Genomic DNA, 23,427 nt, shown 5'->3' on the forward strand with positions numbered 1-23,427 from the left:
GTGGAAATTTACCCTGCCCCTGGCCTACCCCCAGCTTGAGACTTGGAAATCTCCACCCCTGTGACTCAGCCTTAAGAGCCAAATGCTTCAGAGTTCCCTCCAAGCACGGCTCTGGCTGCACTGTACTTTTCCGCTAGCTCATCTGCAAATGTTTCTGCTGCAAATGTTCCGCATGCTCCAAAGACCCAATAAAAACTGCCCTACCCCAAGCCCTCTGCAGTCTCTCTTCCCATGTAGAGGCAGCTGCCATTCTGCTCTCCCTGATCTCTGTGAGATTGATTGCATGCTGTGACTTGGTGGTATTCCTTAGCCTCCAACTGCCAGGATGCCCTTGTGCCAGAAAGACCCTTATATCTTCCCTCACTTAATTTCTCTTGGATATTTCATGACAATGACGCAACCCTGACACACTGCCTAGGTGCTCTAAGAAAAATAAAGACAAGAAGTAGCCAAAAGACAAACTGGAGGTCAGGGGAGACTGAAAGTGAAGAGTACTGCAGTGGACAGAAACAGTGATCCCAGGTGAGGATGAAGAGCTGCATTAGCCAAGGAAAGGGGCATGCATTAACAGGTCAGAGTGATCCAGGGTGAGGATGTTACTGAGTTCATAGTTTGTAGACAATTGGAAGCATTAAGGTAAAGTGTTCCTAACTGTCAATCACATGTAGAGCTATTTGATTCTTAAGCCCATTCTCTACAGCAGAACCTCTTAAGAGGACAGAAAATAAACCCAGCGCTTACACTGTATCTATGAAGGAAGTGAGTACATATACTCACAGTGCATAATGTGAACACTGTGTCTTAGCTTCCCAAATAAAGAATTCTTTGCAGGACTTCATTTCATTTAGTGTGTGAGAATGTATTCCACAGTGCACAAACAGCTCAGAGGACCACTTGGAGTGAATTCTCTTTCCACATTGTGGGTCCTGGGGAATCAATCTTGTTGGGATTGGTGGAAAGTGCATTTACCTGGTAAACCATCTCACTGCCTGTTTCTAAATCATCTCTTTAAAATGCTTCCCCCCAAAAAATTGCTAAGAACATCTATTGTGTAACACACCCAATGAGAAAAAGATTTCACACTGATATACCGAGAAAAGCGCACCAGTCACTTTCACATGAGCGGTGCTGGCCCCTTGATCTTGAACTTCCCAGCCTCTAGAGTTGAGAAATACACAGCTCTTTAAATGCACCATGCACACTGGACACCTATTGTGCTGGGACCGGTGTGTGTGTGTGTGGTGGGAGAGACAGGGTCTATGTAGCTCAAGATGCTCTGGAACATGCTAGAAGTTTAGACATGAACTAGTCCCTCTATATAGTGCTTTTATCATGGAGGAAAGTCAACATTTTCATCATTGTTACATTTCTGCAGGGCAAGTTTAATCTATATTATTATTAAGTGGTTTCCAACTACTTAAAACTCTCCTTTGAATTTAAGCAGGCTAATGAGATGATCACACAAAAAAACTTCAGGTATTGGACTGTGCAAAATAATCCATACATTTCAAACGTTTTATAAAACCAACATAGACAACTCAAAGAGAAAAAGGTTTATTGATATAAAATGCACTTATAAAATGTCCACAGAAGACATGTAATTTTTCACTGCTATATAAATTTATTGGGAATGTTATTCACATCTATTGTCACCTAAAACATACTGTAAACAATGAGTTATACCCTAAAACAAATGCATAACTGATTCTCAGCAATCATTGGTTTAATCATTAGTAAGGTTACACGATCACATCTATATTCTGGAATGTGCATTTACTTTGATGTAGTGTAAGGAATTCAGAGCATAACTGCACACCAACGCTTCAGAACAGTCACCACTGACTGGATCTTCATGATAGGACTCCCTCTGCTTGAAAACGGCAGCGTTCGGAGAAGGTCTGCACCATGGCCCCAGGACTCCCACCGCAGCAATCTGTGGGCATCTGTGACTACGTGTGCACACACAAAACTAAAACAAGTGCAACATTACTGTCAATTGTTCTGCATAATTAAATAGTAAAGCCTAAGTATCTGTAAACAAACAAAACACACAAATGCTCAAATCTATTTTTAAAAACGCCATCAGTCCGTAACTCATCTCATATGGTTTCTGTGATTACAACTGAATTTCTGAAAGGCGCATGTCTTATCTCCGGTAATAAGGCTTTGCAATGAGCGCTTCAAATTCCAACCATGAAATGTGCATTTCTGACATTTATCTTATGCAGCATGAAGTTCAGGTCAAGGACTTCCAAATCCTGAATACCACAGTCCATTTCAAAACTCCTCCAAGTTATGGCTCTGCAGCAGGTTTAGCAGATTAAAAATGAAGTGTTTAACTCCCTCTACTTCAAGTATCAAAGAACTCTGAGGCTCAAAATCTCTAGATTGTAACTGAAAATACAAAGCTTTAGAAAATATGCTTTGACAGAAGTTATTAACTGAAATAAAATTCTTAAGCTAAGTATTATCTGGATTAACCTGCTAAGCACAAGGAATTGATAATCTCAGATCTGAATACTTGCTCCCAAGTGGTAAGACAATTTGCTTTAAGACACATGGTTTCCAAGGGGAAAAAACAGAAAACTTGGAACAGTTTTCACTTTAGTTTTGTTTCCTTTTGAATGATACTTGGACTTCGATCTGAACATGGACGCCTGGCTTCACAGTACTTACGAAGGAGTCACTTTGGAAACGGACATTTCGAAAGCTCTGCAAAGACCTTACAAGTGTAGTCTTTCAGTGCCAGCAGAAATCCTGCAATATTCTGGTACCTACAAGCTTCAGAAGGAACTCATTTTCTGAAATTCTAATGCTATTAAAAACAGAAGGTCGACTAGGAAGCACTGCTGTCCGTCAGCGCTGCAGACAATCCCAGTGTGAACACAGCTCTCAGAGTATGAGGGTCCTGCCTTTCCCAGGCTCCTCAACACTCATTGAGAAGGGAAACTCAGACCTCACTGCAGAGCACTAAACAGCACGTCCTCAGGCGTTCTGGAGCCGGCTCGCCTATGTAAAATATTGGAGAGGGTGTGAAAGTGTGGAATCAACACGCTAGGAAAACAGTGTAACAAAACCAAACACGACTATGTTGAAGCCTTGTCTAGAGTAACTAAAAAATAGAAATCATGAGTCTTCTATAGCATTCATTTAAAAAATACATAGAAGTGAAAAGTGCTATTTTTCAAAAAGTACAATTTTCCTCCCAACTATATCAACATGGAATGATTTCAGTTCTCCGTGTACTAAAAGCTGGAATTTTACAAAACTATATTGTGACACTTCATAAACCAGTCTTAATCAGTAGTGGCTTCTGCTTCTGCTGGACCCCTAATCAGTCTCCGGATCCCTCTCTTTCCTGCAGGACCTTTAGGTTTAGCGAAGCTCTGCTTATGTGCATGTTGCTTAGGATGTACTTCGTCATAAAGGAAGTCTGCAGTCAGTTCATCCCCATTGTCTATCTCAATCTGCAAAAGAGGAAATCAGTAGTGAGAAACCATATAAAACAGGGAACCTTCAAAACCTAATACAAGCAATGAACCAGCTCGCAGGTATGGAGGCTACACATGGGCAGGAGAGAGATCCAAGACCGTGAAGCTTTCCTTTCACCCTTCTCAGCAATGCGCTACAGCAGCTGTATAAGCCGTCAGTCACAGTCCCCTTCTCGCTGCCTCTCACTGCTCCTCTTACGTCTCAGCTATACAGAAGTGAGCACTGGACCCTCTGGCTGCTCTGTTTTCTATACTCAAACACCAGCTCTTTCATCTTTGGGACACTTGGAATCACTCGCAACAGGGGCAGGCCAATGATGGCCTACAGACCAAATCTTAAGAACATTTCACACTTTAAGGGACTTTACAAACAACAAAAATGCAAAGGAGACGCACACGGCAAAGCCTAAGATATTTACTGTCTGAGCTTCTGTAGTGTCAGCTAACCCTTCTGAAAGGACCTCGTGCACAGCGAGACCCACAGAATCTAGAGTTGCTTGAGGCTCCGCACCCCAACAACAGCAATTTGTAAGTCTTTCCTTATGGCTACCTGCATCTAAGAACATATATGGAGATCTGGTAGCAGCACCCCACTTGGTAAACTGACAGTATGTTCTGTATATGTTGTACTCCTAATGCTATACATGGCCAATGAGCATTTGCAATTACCAGCGCTATTAAGAAACTGAATTATATATTTTATTCAACTTTACACTTAAAATAGCCGTGTGTGGCCTATAGCTCCCATACTAGATAGTACAGATCTCCAAAGAGCGGGATGGGGGGGGAGGAGATCATGACAGATCACCCCCAGGCACTCAGCAGGTTCTAAGCACTTAGGGTGAGAACCATGAAACTGAACATTTTCATTGATAACCATGGTACCTGAAAGTTTACATGGTACTAAGTGGAAATGACAAAATACCCAGCAAAACCACAAGACCCTTAAAGAGTCTACCTTTCTGATTATGTCCATCTGTAACTGTCTCTCCACGATCTCCAGCAGAGGGCTCTTGCAGCTAGAATACAGCATCCGCTCTCTTATGCTGCACGTGTATCCAGGCATTGAATAAATAAAAACTGTACGGTAAAATAACAACAATTAGGACTATCACTTAAAGCAAGTCTATAAGCCTCCTCAAACTTCAAATAACCCCCGCAGGAAACACGTAAGACTGTGGTACTGAAGCTGGGAGGCAAAGGGAAGGCTCTGTGCTGAAGACAATGTGTCACATACCTATGGACTCTAAGTAGTCTCCTTCATGAGAATGCTTATACAGAAAGAAGTGGTAACGGGCTGAATCCTTGGGAATCCTCTTTGGCAAATCTTTTAGTTCTGTATTTGTTGTGTTGGCCAAAATTATTGTTTCATTTTTTATATCTATTTCCTACCAAAAATAAACAACATTTATTAAACAGGTAAAATACAAGTTAACTTAGAAGACAAAGATGATGCACAGGTGTGGATTAGCTGACTTTTTCATACACATATAGTACTTGCGATTTAAATAAAAACATGAATAAACAATGACACCCTGCCTTAAAAGCAAAAAGTTAATAAAAAACCAATTCATTAAAAATAGGAATTATACAAGCCATAATTTACCAAAAAGAACAGCTACTTTACAGCCATCTTACCAACTGTACATAGTTGAGTTCTTTGTTGCTCAGTTTTTCCAAAGCATGGAAAGCATCTCGAGAAATAGGAAACGCCACTCCTTGTAGTGTCTGATGCTTTGTGTCTACACCCACGTCAGTCTGTACCTAAGACATAGATAGAATTGACGGGTAAAACTTTAGTTTCTGCCCCGCCTGTCCAAATAAATAAACAGAGGCTTATATTAATGATAAACTGCTTGGCCTACTGCTCAGGTTTATTCATAACTAGCTCTTACAACTTAAATTAACCCATAAGTCTCATCTATGTTTAGCCAAATGGCTTGGTATTTTTTCTCAGTAAGGCATTCTCATCATCCTTCCTCTGCGTCTGGCTGTTGACTGCATCTCTGTCTTTCCTCTTCCCAGAATTCTTCCAGTTGGTCACCCTGCCTAAACTTCCTGCCTGACTACTGGCCAATCAGCGTTTTACTAAACCAGTATGAGTGAAAAATCTTTACAGGGTACAAGGGCATTATCCCACAGTAGAGAAGTGCCTGAGGGCAAAAAGCAGAAAACTCCACTTTAAAGAAAATATTAAATCTCACCCTTTCATTCAAATTCTTAAACCATTTTACACTTAGAAGGCATATAGTCTCTCACACTATGGCATGCAGAAGCGTGTGACACTGGCATGACACACTGGGAAGGAGCCTCGAGTGAGCAGTTTCAGGACTCTGGCGTTTCCTTCCCTGAGCCTGCACAGGTCCAGGTACTACAGTTAACTCCTCTAAAGTGTCATCAGATTACCTCTGTAAATGCCAGCTTTTCTTGCTAGAAGTTCTGAATAGTAAATGTATACAGTAAGCATAGATTTTACTGTTCTACTGAACATAAAATGGGAAACAAACACCATGCACTACACTGGAATGACGACACAGGACAGACAAACCACACAGCTCATAAGCCACGCCCGCACGTGCCCCAGATGTACGGCTTTCTTTACTAAACAGCTCGTGTGTGAATGAGAGGATACTTGAAGAAAGCTTTCCAAGTACATGTTTACGGTTTTTCTACTTGATAAATGACAGCTCATAAGGGTCTCATTTGCAATATTGCAACAGAAAGTCAAATACAAACTACTTAAAAAAAATGAATGGAGATTCTACGGCATGGTACTGGATAATGAAAACATTATAAAATATATGCAAGTGCATACCCCAATATGATCCTCTGGGCTCTGATTGCAAGGAATAAAACAAACTTTCAAACTTGTAGGAAAAAAAAAAGTCATATAAAAAGCCCTACTCAAATAACTTTAGCTTAAAATACATGCTACATCCTTGCCATCAACTTCATGTTAAGGGTACTGAGCCATTTCCAGACTAGTCGGCCTAGTATGAAGACAAGGAACAGTAGTTTGGGACACTTATGCTTTGTAAAGTTTCAGAAGAAATAAAGTAGTTACAAAAGTCAACTAAGACTGCTGCAAAAATATTAAAATTATGTCTCCAAGTTTACTGGCCTCAGAATGCTTAACAAATACTCCAGCTCCATCTACATCTCCAAGTTCACAGAAATTGAAGTCCGTTTAAGTGACCTTCAGCATTCTCCAGCATTTAATTTTATCCTCTTTAGCAAACACTAATCTCTGAAGTAATATATTTTAAAAAATTTTCTTTATGAGGTTGTACTAAATATAAAACTCTTTGCAATCTATGGGTAACACATGTATCTCTTCAAAAAGTACTCACGGCACAGAAGTGTCTGCTTTAACATGTACATTTTGGGGACAGCCCTTTACGAAGGGCTGTTAGTTAACATGAATGTTTTACTTCTTTTTCTGAAAACACATTAAGCACATAGATCCATCCCTAAACTAAATAATCCTAACCGATCTAACATCCGAATTTCAGTTACCTTTGTGTCTATTCATTCAACACATGGTATTGTGACACACTTGAAACCTTGAAAGCATTAAAATTATAACTTACCTCATTAATTTTAATCTGTCGTAATTCTTCCTCTGCTGCCGTCAGTGGGGCAGGCGAAGACTGGGACAGCAAATACTTTTTATATCCATGTAATGATACATCTTCCTGTGAGCAAAGAAATAAATGATTATTTTCCAGAAATATAACCAAAGTGAGGCTATACTAGGAAAAACAAAAATTAATTGAAAAAAATTAAGTGATAATACACAGCATAAGAATTTTACTCTCTTATTTTCATCTTCTATTTTGAAGGATTCAAAGTTTTTAACAAGTGTCTCCTTTTCCTCAAGCTTATAATCATTAAATCTTTTAAGTTTGATCATCAAATAGTGAACTGATCTCCAGCCTCAACCCTACAGGGCATATATAATTTGCCATCTGTAGAAAACTGGCTGACAGCTATTCTCATAATTTATCTGCTTCTAAGTCTATATTAAAGTCACTTATACAGTATTTGCAGAAGTATTCGTGTAAGATAAAAGTACTTCAAAGAGGTATGCTTCTTTTTTTTTTTTTTTTTTTTTTTTTTTTGGTTTTTCGAGACAGGGTTTCTCTGTGGCTTTGGAGCCTGTCCTGGAACTAGCTCTGTAGACCAGGCTGGTCTCGAACTCACAGAGATCCGCCTGCCTCTGCCTCCCGAGTGCTGGGATTAAAGGCGTGCGCCACCATCGCCCGGCAAAGAGGTATGCTTCTGAGCATTGCTCTTGGAAGGCTGAGAGTGAGGGAGCTAAGATGGTTTGATGGCTGAGGGCGAGAAAGCTGAGAAGCCAGCCCAGTTCACAGCTAATGGGAAGAAAAACGCGCCTCCTCTCTTCGCTAAAGCGTATCATTTTCTGAAACAGACGCACAAATCAGCTGTTCAAAGTGTATTCCAGTCACCTTAATTTGCGAATATAGTCATAAAGGCACCGGTTTACCATACCTCTGAGAAATTCTACCTCAGTAGTGTTTATATCAGTATCAACAGATACGAGTGAATTAGCATGAACTACGTATCATGAGAAATAACAATACTCTTCTTATGCTTGAGACAGGGTCTCAACATGTAGCCCTGGCCGTCCTGAACTCAGAACACAGACGAGGCTGGTACTAAACCCTAAGACTACGCCTCCCAAGTGCAAGGATTAATGATGTGTGCCTCTATGCCTGGATTTACCAGTTTTGTTTCCTGTTTTGGTTTTTGGGTTTTTTGAAACACATAAAAAACACACACAAACATAAGTTTTGCACCTTTACTGTTCCAAATACTTCATCTTTAATGTGGCCACCTCCAAATTCTTTTTTCAGAGTTGCTCTTGTTGCTGCATACAACATTTTTTGACGAACCTATACAATTGTGAAAGTTTTACACGTCAGCAGTATTACCATTATAAAAGAAAGCAATGATAAATTAAAACCTTCAAGTACTTAACCCAATAAGGATGCTGCTCACTAACAACTATAACATAGGTGTCTAAATCGGTAGTGACCAGTAAAGTAGATTTTAAATTATATAGGATACTTTTTTAAAGTAGAAAACAAACTAAATTTATACTAAAAAAATTACTAAAATACTATTTCAAAATATGGGGGGATTAATATAAAATAACCTTTACAGTGATAGTTTACTCAAACTATTATCAAACATTACTAATTAAGAATCAAATATTCATGAATTGCTGATGGCAAATACCAGTAGATGAGGCACAGTGGGATGAAAAGACAAACGTTTTATTATTAAAGAGCTTTAGTAGCGTTCATGGATAACTATCAATTGACAGGAACAGTTTCATAATTCTAAAGGGTGAAATCTGCTATTTCTTCCAGAGGAAGAACTGAAATGGGTAATCTTTTGAGAATACTGGACAGCATGAACAAATAGCTTTCTATAAGAACTCTGACGCTCTTTATAACACTGGGCTGTATCTACATCCCAATTCCACCTTTTAATCTATTTAGTCTACTGGCAACTCTCTTTTGTTTTGTGACAAGATTATCCCTCTATGAGAAATGATTGCTTCTTCTTATCCTTCTTGTAGCATGAAGATATTTTAGAAAAAAAAATCTTCTTAGTATTTAATGTTTAAGATAAAAAAAGAAAAAAAAAACTACAAAACATTACTCACATGAGAATGATCTGGAGACCATGCAATGAATATCCATTCATATCCCTGGGCATTCTGAGAATCTAACCTGAATAATACATAGCACGGTTGCTTGTCCTCCAGCAGAGGCAAAACAAAGGAATCGTAATCCTGCTCCCAGGAATCTGAAGGCTGACTACATGATCCAATCACAAGCTGTTCTACGAAATGAAAATGTTAAAACAAATAAGTGGTCTGCAATAGCAAATGATAATATGATGAAGACGAGAAAAACGAGTTATTTCCCTATTACTATTTTCCCAGAAAAATTGAAAAAAAAAGGTGGAATTATACAAAATAACTATGATCTGAGGCATTACTAAGAACAAATATAAAGATCTTAGAAAAAACATGGTTAAAATATTTTATATAAATAACATAAGGAATAAATATAAAAATAATTATAACTGAGTTAGTAAAGGGCAATTAGATTTTTATTTGTTAAAATATCTATGCTGAAAATTATATAAAATTTACATATATAAAAACCTCACATATATATAGAACTTTACTCAAAACTATAATTTTTAAATTTTATAAATATATCTTGTTTCATAATTTTTTATAGTTTATAAGAAATTATAAAACAAGCTTTGGCTCCTACTTGACAACAACAATACTGTGGATTTAACATGTGGCCTTAAAAGTTACTAGACTGGGAGTTGTCATTTTTTAGGCACTATTTTTAAGTAAGATTCTGAAGGGAATCTTCCCACAGAATCACTTGTGCACACACAGGCAGGTGCATGCTATAGCACCACACAGCATCTTCCCTAAAGAGAGTGTGCAAACATGTGAATGTCAAATGAAAACATTCTTCTTGTTTTATTCACGTTTTAAAATAATTCACAGGCTATAAAACAAATCAGAAAAATCCCAGAAATAAAGAGCAATAAAACAACATGCAGGTTATGTGAACTTAAAAACTCAAAAGAGCATCATATGTTATGCCGGCATTTAAGTAAAAGGAATTGCTCATATATATTAAACTTCCAAATGCAGCTACCCCAAGGGGAGAAAAAGGGACATACAGTAGTAGTCCAATGATGCTTTAACATCAGAAAAACAGTAACATTTAAAAAGTTAAATTTGGTTTGGAGAAAACTATAAAGTACTAAGTCATTAATAAAAGAGGTAGGCATTTATTTTTTCAGTCTCTGAAATTTTCTAATTTAACATTTTTCTCAAGATTAAAAGAACTGGAAGATATTTAGAAAATAAAAATTTTCTTCTGAAGAATTGCAAATTTAAGATACATTTTATCTTAATAAAAGATACATTTTATCTTTTTATTTTGTTTACTAACTAGTCACTTAAGGAAGTAACAACATTCACAACTTTAGCTACCTTGAAGTAGACGCTTGCTCCTATGGAATATTGTAAGATTCTAAACTAGCTTTACATTTTAATAAGCAGAAAAATGAAAAAACAAAGTTGATTTATTCCCAGTTCACGAAAAAACAAGTTATTTTTCCAAACAAAAGGTTCTCGGATATTTAAGAAAGCACAGGGATGCTTTCAGCACATTCATTTGGACATGAAGTTTTTAAAAGTTCATCTAATTCTGATGTGGTCACTCAGACAGTTTTCCGGATCACACAATTGCTGTTAAGGAGTCGATTTATAATTTGCTATGTTCTTAGAATGCTTCCAAACAAGAAATCTCCTCTCGGGTCCAAACAGACACCCCCCCCCAATATTTCTACTTCAAAACACACTTTACTGAATTAACTCAGAATTAATTAGCTTTGTTTGTTTTATAGTACAACATGGTTACTGATTTCCATTCTAGAAGGGGAAGCACTAACATGAGACATGGATGAAGTTATCATACCAGACCTGGGGTTTCCCCAATAGCTGTACAATCTAAAAGGAAAACAGGCTGAAAGGGAAAATCTGAGCTTGTTTCATGCTGATTAATAGTTCAAATTACTAATAACACTTGGAGATCTGAAACTGCAACAGCGAACACTCAAAGGGCACATAGTATCTTAAAATGTTAACTAACCATTTTCAATAGATATTTTCAGAAGTCTGTATTTCCCGTTTCTGGCTCTGGCAAAGATTTCTTTAACATCTTCACTTGCTGTGGAAAATGATAAAGAAAAACAAACCCATTTTTAACTTAGAAGTACTTTATTTTGCTCTTTACACAAAACAAAGAAAAAGGTAGAGTGTATAGCACTTTGTTATTATAAAACAGAAGTATAAAATATGGGTATTGACTATTACTAAAAAATAAATACTAGCATCTTAAAAGTATATGAACTCAACACTTTATCTACAGAATTCTGTAGCAGAAGTAACACTGAAGTAATACTTTTAGTCAAACCTAATAATGGACAAATTACTTCATGTTTGAAAACGTTGAAAGTTGCCTCTATAATCCAATTTTAAGTTTGTGATAGCGCCTTCATACCCTGTATCTGTCCGTCAAAAACAACAGGATCAAGTCTCATATTCCGATAAAGAAAAAGCTTGTAAAATGCACTAGATCTAATGGTGTTTATATCTTTCTTGTATCTCTCAAAAAGCTGTAGTAGTCACTGAGCAAATACTCACTTAATAATTAGCTTATCCCTTGTGTATGCACTACTGCTTCCATTTCGTTCTTGTGTTGATTCCCAGCAAGACTCCTATTTCGGTCTTAGGATAAACGGCTCAAACATCGAACTTAGTAAGAATTTTGACACATTTAAATGTCAAAATTAACACGTTTAAAAAAACAGACATGATTTTGGAAATGAGACAGAATTTGGAAATGTTTTGCCTGGCTGCGTATGGAAGAAAGAGGTGTCCAAAACCCTTAAACACAAAACAAGTTGTTAACTGGTCACCTGGGGGGGGGGGGGAGACTCAGTTGACTATTACAGGAAGTGCTCTAGTTTATGTTAGAACTCGTTAAATAACTCCAGGATATATTATTTGATCCTGAGGAGATGACTACTTCCAAGTTGCCTATTTTCAAAGCAGGAAATAAAGGAGGGTTAAAATAAGCAAGCAATTGCACATTCAACAGTCTCCACGGGGTGATAAGGTGCAGCCACACAGACTAGGCATTTCAGCTGCCTGGGGAGCATCCAAAGATGGAAAAACACTTCCTACTCAGGATTTCTCCGAGAGGAAAGCGCGCTCCCGTTCTGAGAGAGACAATCCGGGGAGTCTGGGAGGCAGCCTACAGCTGTGGGATTTGTTTGTTTTTCAAATGATCCGAGTGCTGCAACAATCTCCTTGACTGGGGCTACCGAGGAAAGTCGCTCGGCTGGCCCAGGTCGACCTCGGCTCGGCCCCGTCCCGATCCACTCGGCTCGGCTCTCCCGCACCCACTGCCTGTTACGTGGCGGCGGCCCCACAGGGCCGCCAGGGACACGGTGGGGGCCGTCACACCCAGAGCAGCTCCAAAGCCGTCCGCGCCTCCAGCGCTCGGGCCCGCCGACTCCCGGGAGCCCCTGCCCCGTGGCGCCGTTACCTTGGATGCCGGTCTGGTGGGACATGGCGGCGGCCGCAGGTTCCCGGCTCCGGCGCAGGGTGCGGCAGCGGCACCGGCCGGCGGATCCAGGAAGTAGCGGCTCCGCCTGCGCGTCATCTGCCCGCGACTCTCCGCCCCGCCCCCAGCACCAGTCGCCTTCGCCTACAGGCATAGGCCCCGCCCATGGCCCCGCCTCCTGTCCTTTCACTGGCTACTCTCAGCTGCCGTCAGAGTCTCCGCCCCGCCAGATATTGGTCCCGCCTCTCCCGTCGCTGGCCCCGCCCCATGCTCCCCGACCTCTGCTGCTGAGCTTTACGAGGCAGCTCCGTAAGGCGACGTGTTAAGGTTCTACACGTGTGTGCACAGCGACCCCGCCAAAAAACTCTTAGGGGGAAATGACTATTTCCCCAAACATACTTTTTGTAGTAAAAGACATACCCTTTGTTGTAAAGAAAAGGGCACTTTAAGGCGACCGATAAAACAGCTAAACATTTGCATAGCATAAGCAAGCTTGGGTTCAGGACCAATCCTGGCCCATTTTAAAGACTGTAGAGTCCTTCATCATTTCCCCCGTGATTTAAATTTTAAGCTGTTCACTTTTCAATTGGTCACTCACACAAAACCATAGCTCTCACCTCAAAAAGAAATAAAATGGTTTATTCTGAAACCAAACATGTGGCTATAGGGGAGGAGTGCACAAATTTAGGTGACACCCCCCCCCCACCAGCATCATGTTCCAACTTGGTAACAATTTTATGAATTTTTTTGGTAGTAGCAGAACAAAAGGAAATCTCAAACCAAGGTATCTCTAAAATACATATTTGGTGGGGACATGGATTCAGAGATTTCCTGATGACATTTTTAACCTTTAAGTGGTAGAAGCTAAGTGGTTTGAGCATTCCAAAAAGATTTCCCTAGTGGTTCCAAAAATGGATGTTAGGTAAGACACTGAAGTGGCTGTGAACGGGATGGTTCATGATAATTTGGTTTAGGACCTACAACACCACAGTCTTACACAATCAGGTGGTTCTAGCCAATCAGGCAACCTTCTGAGTCTTTAAGTCGTTAGCAGGTGTGGGGTGGCTCTCTTCCTAGGCATTTCGGTTCTCAGAACCCTGTCTCGAAAATAAAAAGAGAGAGAGAGAGAGAGACAGAGAGACAGAGACAGAGACAGAGAGAGACAGAGATCTCATAGTTCTTGTTCCGGTTCCTCAAAGAACTGAGTATAAAGTCACCAAACCACTGAGCTGACCTCTGTGGTCAGTTCTACAACTGAAAATCATGAATAGAGCTTCGCTTTAGGCTAGCCCTTTATTGTTTCAAGTAAAATGTATATTCACAGTTACCCAGAATAAATTTGTATGGAAACAGCAGATAGTAGTCAAAATTTTTTTTTCATTTTAGGCTTTTATTAGCATGCATTTTTCCCATGAAAGTTAATTCTATTATTTATTTTTATGTTGGTTTTCTACTGCTCTTAAGTAGAAAGCTAGGTCCTGATTTTAGAGCCTTGAACTAATAAATATATAAGATTACAATATGCTAACATGCAAATGCTCTTCGGGCAAAGAAAATGACAAGCCGGCAGAATCTCTTTTTGAGTATGGTGTATTTTAAACAAGCCACTAGACGGGCCAGCAAGACCACAGCAATCAAGAGCATTACATTCTGGGACTTGTGATCTCAACTCTTTCTTTACCAGATCCTCCTATGCACAGCCTAGCCACGTGCAATCTGAGTTTTGGGGACTTCTTTGGGAGGTGCTTATTCCAACAAGTACTTCCTGGCATAATGGTTCATCCTGATTTACCAGTTTTAACTGTGGTGTTGCACAAAGGGAAAATTGTCGAGTTTCCTCGCGGGTTTATAGCTGATTCATGTCCTGTTGATTACAGAACATTGTTTAAAAAAAAATACTGATGAGATTTAAAAAAAAAAATCTTTCCCATATCCATGCTTAGAAAGGACCATTGTGTGTTTAGCTTGACAAGAAGAAAGTCCAATTAAGTTTGGACCCTTCCTGTCACCCCCTAGGAAGAAAGCCCTTGTTTTTATTTTCTGCAAACATGTAGTTTATATAAAATGTACAAGGGCCTTAGGTCTCAACAGAGTTCTGATACCTCTGCCTCTTTGTATGTTGTTGTTATCATTACTATTATTTTTTTATTATTTTTGTGAGTAGTTCTAATTGTCCTGTAACTCACTGTGTAGATCAGGATGGCCTCAAACTCTCAGAGATCTGACTGCTTCTCTGCCTTTGTGCTGGATTTAAAGGCATCCTCCAGCCTTAGAGATCTTGCAAGGTATTTTTAATCCTGAGGAGGGGTAATGGTTATACTTCTCTTTCTTGAACCTCTTAGACTTTTTAGCTTTCTATTTCTTTTCCATTCTAGAAAAAAAATTCCAGCCATTTTAATTAAGACAAAGTCTTAACATAACACTCCTTTTTACTAAAAATATCTTTTTTTTTTTTTTTGGTTTTTTGAGACAGGGTTTCTCTGTAGCTTTTGGTGCCTGTCCCAGAACTAGGTCTTGTAGACCAGGCTGGCCTCGAACTCCCAGAGATCCGCCTGCCTCTGCCTCCCGAGTGCTGGGATTAAAGGCGTGCGCCATAAAACTATCTTTATTTTTACATCTTTTGAACATCTGCTTCTCTGACTTGGTGGTGGTGGTGGTGGTGTGTGTGTGTGTGTGTGTGTGTGTGTGTGTGTGTTTACATCGTAAAACATAGTAACATTAACAAGTGCATTTGCCAAGTTACTTGGAAATTCACTGTTGAGTCCAGTGACATTTTTCCTTAGTATAACCTGTAGAAATGCGTCCAGATGTTCTGTGCAGTGCGAATGGGGACTCATAAACGGCAATGAAAGGACACTGTCCCCTTCCTCAAAGTGCTGTCTGAGGGGAAACACTCAGTTTTGAAGGGTTACCTTCTGGTGTCATTAAATTTTATAAGCTCTTGGGCAAGTGGCAGGAAGCACTCATGACCAAAGGGATCAAGTTAGCAGACATTTCTGGCTTTATCTTTGTCTAACTTGAAGTCTGGCTAGGTTTTGGAAGGAGGGCCCACTGCTTGAAAGCCTGCATTGCAATCACAGTGCACAAGTGGAAGGAGGAGGCCGTAACAACATAATGAGTGTCCTCTCTCCTACAAAAAGACAACACTATGGTTGTTGTTCCCCATAAGTGGCCACTTTCCCATCCCCCGCTTTACATTTAGGCCAGGCTCAAAGGCAGAAAAAGTTCAGGCTTTTTTTTCAATGTGTGTGGGCCAGATGAATGATGGACAGTTAGTTACCCATCTGTAGGTTCCCACACACACCTCTGCTCTCCTGAAGCTGTTTTTGGACATAACTGGGATTCAAAACCACGGTTTTTTTTCCTCTCTTGTCTGTCTCGACAGTGGTTGAAATTTACAAGTTGCTCCTCCTGTTGTATTTCTCTCAAACTCTAATAAGATGGTCCTCGAGTGCCTTCTAGGTCTGTTTAGACTAGGAACCTGCAAGGGGCCCCTGAATCCCGTGTAACAGTAGTTTTGTTGAGACAGGCTGAAATTGCTTCCCAGGAGAAAGTGGATGATTGACTTGACTTGTTGAAGATGTCGAATCTGCTGTGGTTAGACTTTACCCAGGCCACAGTGTCTTTGGTGAAAACAGAGAGGAGAGGAATCTCAAACTTGAAAAACTTAGGAGCAGGCATAGCTGTACTTAGAACTAAGTATTTAAACTCATAAACCCTAATGCGTGAAGAGGGATGGTCTATTTAAAAGAAGTATCTACTGTCTAACTCGAACTCCCTGATGCCTCAAAAGGACTCCAGGCCCAGGGTAGCAGGCCTTATTTCCAAATGTCAGAAATTAGACTTTCTTCTAAAACAACAACAATAACAACAACAGCAACAGAAGGAACAGTTGCAACAGTAGCAACAACAACAGCAGCAACAACAACAGCAGCAACAATAACAGCAACAGCAATATCAGCAACAATAGCAGCAACAGCAGCAGCAACAGCAACAACAACAGCAACAACAACAGCAACAGCAGCAACAACAGCAGCAGCAACAACAACAGCAACAGCAGCAACAACAACAACACTCCATCTCTACTTCCGAAGTGTGAGAAAGCAAAAGACCAATATGTGTGGGTTGCATTTGGCTGTTGATTCATTGGTAGAGTAGGACTTTTGACCTTGAGCTCCTGTCTGGTCCATTGTCAATAAAGACAGTTAACAAAGCAGGCCACCTGTACTTCCTTATACAATAGAGAACAACATTAAGTGCACAGCATCCATGTGAGCTACACACGCTCATTGCTTCTCTGATGGGAAACTTGTTAAAAGAGAATCCTTTCTTCCTTAATGTGTGAAAAAAAAATAATGAAAAAATGTTGCATTATTGACTTCAGGTTTTGTTAGCAGAAACCCACCAATGTAAAAATTTGGGTTAAAAGCCACAGAGGTACTGTCTGGCCTCCAAAAAAAACTATTTACTCTCTCTGAGCTTCGTCTTTGTACCTGCCACACACCAAGGCTGATGCCTCAGGGTTCTCCTGGGAACCAAGTAAGATGGGAGGTGTTGGGGTGTGTCTGGTGCTCCAGTGTGTGGGGCTTCCTACATGCTAACTAGCATCAGGTCCAGTACAATATATTATGTATGTATGTTTCAAAAAACAAAGAAAAAGGGGGGTGGTAGTTCTGTTTGCAGGGTGCTAGCTTGCCTCGCATGCAGAAGCCTTGGCTTAAATCCTCGGCACTGGGCTTGGTTGCACAGATCTGTAATCTCAGCACTCGGGAGGTGGAGACAGAAGAATCCAAAGTTCAAGGTCCACTCAGCTACACAGTGAGCTCCAGGCCAGCTTGGGCTACATGAGACCTTGTTGAAGGAACAAGTAAATAAATAAATCAAGCAAACAAAATAGACTGGATTTCTAAATATCAAGAACTATTATCAAGTCTGATTCCTTAATAAAACCACATTATCACTTTGTCTTATATAACACACTTAGATTCATAAAGCATTAAACAATAAAAATCAATTCATTGGGCCATAAAAATGGAAATCAAGCATTAAATAACCTTTATCATTTGCATGTAATTACAACTTCCAACAGTCTACGATAGACACCAAGCAACCGTAAACTTTTAGGGAAACAGGGACACATTCATTCCAAAGGCTCAGCAGTCCTTGAAACAGGCACTGGGCAAACAAAACAAAGACTTGGGTTGAAAATTACTACTTCAAGCAAATGATATCTCTTTGTTACTCTCTCCAGTGAAACCCTAATATATGACAGGCGCCGTCCTAATAAAAGAACCAGGAGGTGTTTGCTTCAAAAGAGCTGTTCTTGATAATGAAGCATGTGCTTCTGAGAATCAGAGGAGGAGAAAGCACAGAGGGACAGGATTCTGATGTATTATTTCTACTGGGTTGGAGGCTCACCTCAGCACAACATCTTGAACCTCCTCTCACTATCTCTAATGCTCCTGTGGGGTGGGCAGGGCTGGTTTAAAGGGCTGGTGTGAGCCTCCCCGAGCTTACAATGTTCTTCTTCTGTCCTTTCTAATTAACAATGCCCTTCTGTGTGTATTTTTTTTTTGTCTTTAGATATTTTTTGGGACTGTAATAGATCCTTAAACTTCCATGTGTAAAGAAGAATTTGGAGCCGAGAATTTGCAGTCTGTCTGGGAAATGATTAGGGGAGAAATACAAAGCCCAATTTGTATAACAGGGCTTTGTTTGTTCATTTTTTCTGAGTTGTGTTAAAGAACAATTTAGAAGAAAAAGGATGGATACAATGGGAGGGGCTGGAGCAATGCTCAGAAGATTGAGAGCTAAAGTTATCTCACATTCATTCTGAGCCGCCTGAGGACAGAGGCATGTTCATCAGGATGCAAAATGGGTCTTTCTTGCCCACTAAGTTTTTATTTTTTTTGGTTTTTCAAGACAGGGTTTCTCTGTAGCTTTGGTGCCTGTCCTGGAACTAGCTCTTGTAGACCAGGCTGGCCTCGAACTCCCACAGATCCGCCTGCCTCTGCCTCCCGAGTGCTGGGATTAAAGGCGTGTGCCACCACCGCCCGGCTCCCACTAAGTTTTTATAAACAGGGCTTTACAAGAACAAGAAATAAATGATGTGTCTATTTGTTCTTAGAAGTGAGCTAGATCAGTGTGGTGGTTTTTGCTTGGGGATATGCTAGTGAAAGATTGAACAGTTATTATTTTGTGCTTTGAATAAGAACAGTGGTCCAGCATGGGGGTACCTAGGTAATATATGCAGAATCAGGAGTTCAAAGTCATCCTTGGTTACACAGTGAATTGAAGGCTGATGTAGGCTACATGAATATTCCTCTCACAAAACGGAAAAACAGCAACCAAAACTGAGGTAAGGGTGGGATGGGGATGTGTGGCTCAATTGCCAGAGTGCTGGCCTGTCATGCAAGAGGTGCTGAGCTTGATCCCCTGGCAGCCTATAGACCAAGGAAGGTGACTCAGACCTGTAATCCCCACATTTGGGAGGTGAAGATGGGAGGACCCGAAGTCCTAGGGCATCTTCAACTACACAGCAGGTTTGAGGGCATTCCAGGCTACAGGAGCTCCTGTCTCCAAAAAGAAAAGAGAAAGAAAACAATAACTAAAAAGCTACGCGTTTTCTGATAGAAGAGCCAGATCGAAAGAAACCAGAGTCCTTGCTGGCTGTGATTTCCATAACAGACCTGGCCTGTGGCATGTCTACCTCTAGACTTATTTTAGCTTCAAGAAAATACCTTTCCATTTAAACCTTGTTGTCTGTGGCTCTGTTCTCAGAGACAAAGATGCAGTAAGGCATATTTAGCATATTTCTATGAGTATGAGTTATAAATGAATATTCCTCATTTTGAAGCTCTTTAGTTAATCCAGAGAGAACATGGACTACTCACGGGGGGGGGGGGGGGGGGGAGCTGTGTTATACAAGCCATTTGGCTTCTGAATTTTAGACTGCACTTTGTAAGAATTTGGGCAGCAAAGAGGCACGGATAGTTTTAAAGGTAAAAGTAAGGTTAGTTGATATTCTGTTCTCTGCAGGAAACAAGACAGAGCAAACATTTTCTATAAATATCCCAGGGAAGTAAAGCAGCCAGAACTGGGGAGCGCTTCTTTCTGTAGATACACAGTTTATCAGTTTCTAAAATACCATATTCCTTCAAAATATAACTACCCCTTTATTTTTAGAGGCTTATTTTAAGTTTATCTATTATTACTTTAAATGTTTCATTAGTACATACGAATTACAGGTTAGTAGGGCTTTGCTATGATATTTTCAGACATGCACATACGCATTTTTATTAAATCCCCTCCTGTTACCCTCCCTTTGCTTCCTTGCTCTTCTTAACGAGCCCGCGCATTTACTATCATGTCTTCTAAAAATGAATTTTTCAGCTTGAGTGTGATTCACCTCTAAGATAGTTGAAAATACTATGATAAGTATATATTTTCTGAATTTCAACAGTTTCTTACATACTGATGCATCGCAAGGCTCTACAAGAAATCAAAGTCTTCACTGTCTTCAAAAGGTTTTGGACTCTACTTGATGACTGCTTTGTGGAGAAACTCACTAGTAGGAGAACAGAAACCAACAGTTTTCTCAGAATTTACAGTGCTGGTTTTGTTCTTCATTCTTTGTTCCGCGCAGCCTCAGATATGACAGTGGTGTGTCTGTTCTGAGGCCTCAGAGACAGGTCCCAAAAGAGAAAACCCTGGGGACAGCGTCTGTCTGCTGTTTCGTGTCCATTGTGAGCGACCTAGTATCCGTGGAGAATCAGGGTCATTGAGGGTTAGACTGGACAAGACCAAAACCCCACAGAGGCGCATTTGTCCCGCTTTCCCCCTGTGTCCTCTGGGGTGCAACAGGTTTACTATAAGCAATATGTATCTTGAATTTACTACATTAAGAATAAGTGACAGCTGACTATAAAGGCACAAGGCTGTGGGCCCAGCACTCTGGAGTTAGAAGCAAGGAGAATGCCACAAATTGAAGGCCGGTCTGCTCTACACAGTGGGTTCCAGGCCGGCCTAGGCTAACATGAAATGCTGACTCAAAACAAAGCGAAAAGAAAAAGAAAACAGAAACAACAACAATTAAAAAACACACACACACACACACTTCCAGAAAAGAGACAAGGGAAGAACATTTTCTAGCACAAAACTGTAGCACTCTTTGGTGCTGTCCATTACTCCCGTGGCAAAGGTTGCACAAGTTCACAGATTTGTCCAAGAGCACGCCTGGTGTATGATGAGCCCTCACCTAGAGAATTCTGACCGGTTTTAGCAAACCAATTGAGTTAGATACCAGGACTCAGAGCGGAATTCAACATGGTATCTCCCCAGCTGCCCCGGAGGCCATACTGTGAGGAGCCTCCCTGATCCTGGGTCCTTTCCTTTAGGCCTTTCGAACTGGTTTCTTGTATCCCACCCTTCCATCAGAACGTTCTCCTTTTTTTCCCCGGAGACAACCTTGTTTTGGCCACGCAGGTCTTTTTTGCTTGTCAGCGTTCATTACACTTCTCAGAGCAGATCTGGTCAAGGTTTTAGCTCCTTGGTCTCCCCCAGCCCCGCTTTTTCACTGACTGAGAAGCAGCTATCCAAGTGAGCATAGCTCGCTTTCCCTGGCTCTTGTTGTTGACAGATACTCTCTATCCTTGGTTTTGTTTTTCCTCTCTCTCCTCTCTCTCTCTCTCTCTCTCTCTCTCTCTCTCTCTCTCTCTCTCTTCCTCCCCCACCCCTAGCCCTTTCTTTCTTGGGTAGTCTCATTGTCAGTTCCCTGGCATTTTCCACTGTGCTATTGCAGAAGTAGAATAGAAGGGGGAGGGCCTCCACCTCCCCACCCTACCCCCGTGGGTTCCCTGCAGTGTATTCACACTGTTACACCCATTTTGGATGCTGATAAAAGAGATGGAGTGAAGAACTCTGTGTTCTCTGCAGCGCAACAGATTCTGTTCTGCAGCTCAGGTCCGGGAACAGAAAAATGCTGGAAATAATGGGTGCTGTCTGTGAGAAATACAAAGCTCTAAAGAAGTGAAATTACCCGTTTAAGGTTAGGTTTTGCATGCCTACAGAAGGCAGCAGTTGTGCGGTTTCCGAGGCCACCTGGTTGCCACTGAAAGATCAGTGGCAAGCGGGAGAGAAAAATTGGACATGGTAGCAGGCAACGGTATCAAACCCCTTATTTTTGGGGTTGTATCATTGCTGATTCTGGTTTTTTGTTTTGATTTGTTTTTGTCTGTTCACATCAGCCCCATGCTTTGACTGTGCCTGGAGTTTTTGTGGCCTTTGCTGCTCTCTTGGTGTCTTTGGGTCATGTCTCAGCACTGCCTGCTGGGGGAGTGTCCGCTGCTTGGGCACCATACCTACTCTCCCACTAATAGAGCTGGTTCAGGGCTTCACTTGTCCAGCTTACTCCAACTTTCCACAAACTGGAGTCACCTGGGAAAAGGGGAACTGCAATTGAGGGATTAAGCTAGTTGCGAGGATTTGGTTTTGTTTGTTTAACGATTGACATGGGAGTGCCCGGCCAACTGTGGGCAGTATCACTCTTGAACAGATGGTCCTGGGCATAAGAAAGCAAGCTGAGTGTGCCGTAGATAACAAGCCAATAAACAGCATCTTCCCAAGGCTTCTGCTTCAGGTCCCACAACCCCGCTTCCTGCCTTAAATTCCTGCCTGACTTCCCCTAGTGATGAACTGTTACCCGGAAGTACAAGACGAAGCATACGCTGGCCAAATGCTTGCGGCCAGTGCTTTATCACAGTGACAGACACAAAAGTAGGACACCAGGTAACTGGATGCCAATCCAGTAAACCAACTCACTGCAAGGTACTTGCTCGCCGCCGCCGCCGCCTCATCAAACTTTCATTGCACACCCCAGCCCCGTGCTGGAAGTGAAGGTCTGATCAGGGTTGTTTTGATACATTATTAATGTTCAGGGAGGTGACCTTGGCTCTGGGTTCATACACTCGTGGGTTCAAATCTTCCCTGTCACTTGCAAGATGTGTATTTCAGGAAAAATTACCTACCCTGTTTAGAAGTTTCTTTCTTTGCAAAATAGGGACAAGCATGAATTCCTACACTTTGGGGAAGGGGGGTTCTTACAGATAATCATATTGCAGGTACATAGGGCCTATTACTATATTATGTTTATTCTTTTTGTGTATAATTCCTGTGGACTCATCCCTTAAGTTTGGGTGTGAACTGTTAATAGTTTAGCAGTTAAGGATTTTAAGTCTTGTGACAGGTTGTTCAAAGGTCTTTAGGGATTCTGAGGAGACTGAACCTCATCAACACTGATCGCTTTGTTCTGACGGCGAACTATCCTGGTGTCAACTGAAGCAGAGTGAATGGCTGCAGGCAGAGGAGGAGAGCTTTCCAGATGAGGCAAGCCTGGCTGTAAAATGCCAGGAAACAGCAGCTGAGGATCACCAAGTGAAAAGTAGGTCGCTTGCTGGGAGTCAAGGTGTCAGGTAGCATAGGAGATGGAGAGCCCAGACCCATAAACAGTAACGGCTGTGAAAATGCTATGGCAGCCATCAACCAAAGGAGAGCCTTTTCGAGTGTGTGCTGTGGGGGAGAAAGAACCTGCCGGCTGTGCAGTCAGCGTTAGGTCATGCTTGCACACGTGCAAAGTGATACTGTCAGCGTTCGTCTTGTCCTTCTGAACACAGAAGACTGTGTTAGAGAGGCCGGAGAGAGCTGACTGTGAACCAGAATGGAAAGGCAGAGCAAGAGGG

At 41.1% G+C, this 23,427-nt stretch overlaps 1 protein-coding gene across 1 annotated transcript; it reads right to left on the reverse strand.

Moving 5' to 3' along the window:
* Positions 1–1,538: 1,538 nt before the first annotated feature.
* Twf1 (twinfilin actin binding protein 1) lies at positions 1,539–12,802 on the reverse strand. Its single transcript, XM_041642723.1, has 9 exons — positions 12,674–12,802; positions 11,213–11,290; positions 9,187–9,365; positions 8,312–8,407; positions 7,082–7,186; positions 5,130–5,255; positions 4,729–4,879; positions 4,450–4,571; positions 1,539–3,467 (listed from the first exon to the last, which is right to left on the reverse strand). Exons 1-9 carry the CDS (start codon positions 12,696–12,698, stop codon positions 3,297–3,299), a joined length of 1,053 nt encoding a protein of 350 aa, XP_041498657.1. The 5' UTR covers positions 12,699–12,802; the 3' UTR covers positions 1,539–3,296.
* Between the last annotated feature and the right edge of the window lie 10,625 nt (positions 12,803–23,427).

The sequence above is a fragment of the Microtus oregoni genome, unplaced genomic scaffold (assembly GCF_018167655.1).
Source record: "Microtus oregoni isolate MIOR12 unplaced genomic scaffold, Mior012 000077F_ref0000221, whole genome shotgun sequence".
Classification (NCBI taxonomy): domain Eukaryota; kingdom Metazoa; phylum Chordata; class Mammalia; order Rodentia; family Cricetidae; genus Microtus; species Microtus oregoni.

Excerpts from the sequence above, each read along its gene's own strand:
- Twf1 (XM_041642723.1), bottom strand. The coding sequence starts at position 12,698 with ATGTCCCACCAGACCGGCATCCAAG. Across the intron at positions 7,187-8,311 it reads AAGTATTTGGAACAGTAAAG|GAAGATGTATCATTACATGG; the intron begins GTGCAAAACTTA and ends CTTTGCTCACAG. Across the intron at positions 3,468-4,449 it reads AGATGGACATAATCAGAAAG|ATTGAGATAGACAATGGGGA; the intron begins GTAGACTCTTTA and ends CCTCTTTTGCAG.